Raw genomic sequence first — 3,664 nt, 5'->3', positions numbered from 1 at the left:
CTTGGAAAGGCTTCAGATAGAAGAATTACCAGCAGCTTCTCAGAACCTAGTCATTTCTCGTTAGAAACATTCTATTAATAAAGAAAGATGGCAATGAGAAAGTCATAAAATCCCTTCTCCCGCCCCCTATTTCCTACTTTGTCTGCTCTAAAAACTATACTTCCTATTTGTGACAGCAACCACAAGCTGTCTACATTTTTCATGCACAGGAGAGCCAAACTCCAACAGGAATGGAAGAAACAGCTGCAAACATCCATTTATAATCAGAACATGGAATGTATGAAGCATGAATGGAGGAAAATTAGAAGTTGTAAAAATGAAATGGAATGCATAAAGATCAGTATCCTAGGCATCAGTGAGCTGAAGGACCGGTATTAGCTATTTTGAATCAGACAATCACATGGTCTACTATGCTGGGAAGGACATATTGAACAGGAATGGCATCACATGCATCGTCACAAAGAACATTTCAAGATCTGTGCTGAAGTACGATGCTATCAGTGACGGGATAATATCCATATACCTGCGAGGATGCCTCGTTAATACAACTATTATTCAAATTTGTGTAGCAACCATTAATGCCAAAGAAGAAGAAATTGGAGACTTTACTAAGTTCTGCAGTCTGAAATTGATCAAACATGCAATCTACATGCATTGATAATTACTGGTGTTTAGAATGTGAACGCTGGAAATAAAGAATCATAAGTAGTTGGCAAAGATGGCCTCGGTGACAGAAATGATGCGGGAGACCACATGATAGAATTTTGCAAGACCAACAATTTATTCATTGTAAATACCTTTTTCAACAACATAAATGGTGACTATACACATGAACCTCACCAGATAGAATGCATAGGAATCAAATTAACTACACCTATGGAAAGAGGTTATGGAGAAGCTCAGTATCATTAGTCAGAACAAGGCCAGGAACTGACTGTAGAACAGACCACCAACTGCTCATATGCAAGTTCAAGTTAAAGCTGAAGAAAATTCAAACAAGTTCATGAGAGCCAAAGTATGACCTTGAGTAAATTACATCTGCAATTTAAGGACTATCTGAAGAATAGATATGATGGCCTAAAACCAATGACCAAAGACCAGACAAGTAGTGGATGACATCAACAACATCACATGTGAAAAAAGCAGAAAGTCAGTAAAGACAGGCAAGGAAGAAAAGACCAAAATGGATGTCTGACGAAACTCTGAAACTTGCTGTTGAATGGAAAGTAGCTAAAGTGAATGGAAGAAATGATGAAGCATAAGAGATGGGCAGAAGATTTCAAAGGGTGGGTCAGGAAGATAAAGCATTATAATGAAATGTTCAGAGACCTGGACTTAGAAGCGAGAATAGCCACACTTCGTCTCACCTACTTTGGTCATGTTGTCGGAAGGACCAGTCCCTGGAGAAGGATCTCATGCTTGGTAAAGGGGAGAGTCACCAGAAAAAGGGAAGGCCCTCAACAAGGTGGACTGACACAGTGGCTACAATGATGTGCTCAAACCTAGCAAAGATTACGAGGGTGGGGAGGGACCAGGCATTATTTTGCTCTCCTGTACACAGAGTCACTATGAATGAGAGCCAATTTGATGGCACCTAATATCACCACCACCCTGACACTGTATACATCAAGTCATGTTATTCAATTACCTGAATATACTGCTTAAGGAACAGATCATTCCTCTTACATACAACCTCAGTTATAAAGACAGTTTAATGAATACATGGCCACTTGAGCTAAACTATGTATGTTTTTGAATCCTTTACATAGACTAGTTTAAGTATACCTTGTATACAGAAAAATTTTTAAAGATTACATTTTACAACTCATTTTTCTCAACATGTTAGAACTTTAGCAAAAACAAAAGACAGCCTTCCTATATTGGCAAAATTATTATTTATATACATTATTTGGGCAGATAAACTTAATGTAGAAGAACACGAGACATTAAAACCGTAATTAAAATGTTTAGTATAAATAACTTCAACAAAAATGTGTGTGTGTGTGGGAAGCATGCTAGCAGTACTTACTGAATGTCCAATCTGATATTTGCCAATTATACAGAAACAGTAATAAGGCTAAAAAATGGAGCTCTGGTAGCATAGTGCCTAAGGCACTTGACTGCTAACCAGAAGGCTGGCGGTTCATATCCACCTGCCACTCCTCGGAAGGAAGATGGGGCAATCTACTCCTTAGTGATACTGCCTCAGAAACACAAGGAGGGGTCACTACGAGTTGGAAGTGACTCGAAGGCAGTGCGGATTTCACCTCTGCATGCCCTGCAGAGAAAGATTATTTGCTCTCTCCTTTCATCATTATTGAACAAACAGGCTACAAAAAAAGCAAAATTATTTCTACAAAATTAAGTGCCTCACCTGCCACCCTCATGTTTGCTTCTCCAGTCTATGGCACTTTCTCATTAAAGCAGCTCCTAAAACTGAAAGAAAAGGCAAACATCATTAGGTCTAGAATGAACATTCCTCCTCAGATTGAGTTTGATTTGTATTTTATACATTAAACAAATGAAATAAATGGCATAGCCTTTCTAAGCCTTCTACCACTGTTGACATTTAATGAAGAACCACTGTCACTGGGCCAGTTTCCTTCCACCAGACCACAAAGCTCCTGAAAAGGTGAGTTTGTCTCCTAGTGTATGTACCAAGCTTCCTTAATGGAAATGACCAAATGAGTGAATATCACCATTAGGCAAATGAATAGAAGAAAATACCTTATTATTCTCAGTGATCAGAAACTTCTGAAGTCCCAAACCTTCAGTTTTCAGATGAGAGCTGTGGTGGTTACATTTGTGTGTCAACTTGGCTGGGCTTGGTTGAGCGGCTGGGCAGCTAGATGTAGTATTATTCCCCATGATGAGACTGGTAATCAATTCCATGGTGGAATCTACTGGGAGCAGCTGAGTAGCTGCATTTGGGTATGTGGTCTGCTTCCCGTATATAAGAAACAGCTTTGGGAATGGTCTCCAGCATATGGCATGCTTGGACCCTGCGTGTAGCCATGTCATTTCATTGTTCAGCAGCCTGCCATCCTCTGCCAACCTTGGGACTTACAATGGACTTAAGTTAATGGCATGCCGTGTGGTTTGGTAACGTTGGGACTGTGTCATTTTATTTGTCAACCTTGGGCTTGTTAGGCTCAGCAGCCAGTAGCGCCTGAGTGAAGAGATGCCTTTAGCTTCAGTGGGCAGGGAGCAAGAGGCAGAGCTGAAGCCCAAGGTCGAGGGGCTTTCACACAGCCCTTAGAGCCTGGCACTTTGAACTTGGACTTTAAACCCTCCACATTTTAAGAATAAACTCCTGTTTGTTAAAGCCATCCTATTTGTGGTATAGTCCTGTCAGAGTGGCACTAGGTAACCAGAACAAGAGCCAAAGTGGTTAAACTGCTTATCAAAAGTCACAAAACTAATTATTCGTGGAAATGGGGCTAGAATTTCATTCTGTTGGCTTCTGTTCCAGGGCTCACCCCGGTATCTGCTGCCACCTCATTCTGGTGGGGCACAATTCTGGCTTTGCATTTTCAGCAAAAACTTCCTATATAAATGCCAGGATCCTCTTCACATTTCCAACTTAAGTTTTTTTAAAAAATAATATAATCAGATGTATAGAACTCCCATTTTAAGTATTCCATCAATTAGCACTATTGACAGT

General features: G+C 40.1%; 1 protein-coding gene across 1 annotated transcript in view; it reads right to left on the bottom strand.

Moving 5' to 3' along the window:
• Nucleotides 1-2,387, bottom strand: part of FAM3C (FAM3 metabolism regulating signaling molecule C) — a 35,709-nt gene extending 33,322 nt beyond the window's left edge. The window contains exon 1 of the mRNA XM_007952808.1: nt 2,375-2,387. Coding sequence (XP_007950999.1) covers nt 2,375-2,387 — 13 coding nt within the window. The remainder of the gene's footprint in view (nt 1-2,374) is intronic.
• Between the last annotated feature and the right edge of the window lie 1,277 nt (nt 2,388-3,664).

This window comes from Orycteropus afer, unplaced genomic scaffold, assembly GCF_000298275.1.
Source record: "Orycteropus afer afer isolate SDZICR_OR568_19922 unplaced genomic scaffold, OryAfe1.0 scaffold00359, whole genome shotgun sequence".
In the NCBI taxonomy this organism is placed as follows: Eukaryota; Metazoa; Chordata; class Mammalia; order Tubulidentata; family Orycteropodidae; genus Orycteropus; species Orycteropus afer.
This window is presented reverse-complemented; position numbering and strand designations above follow the sequence as displayed.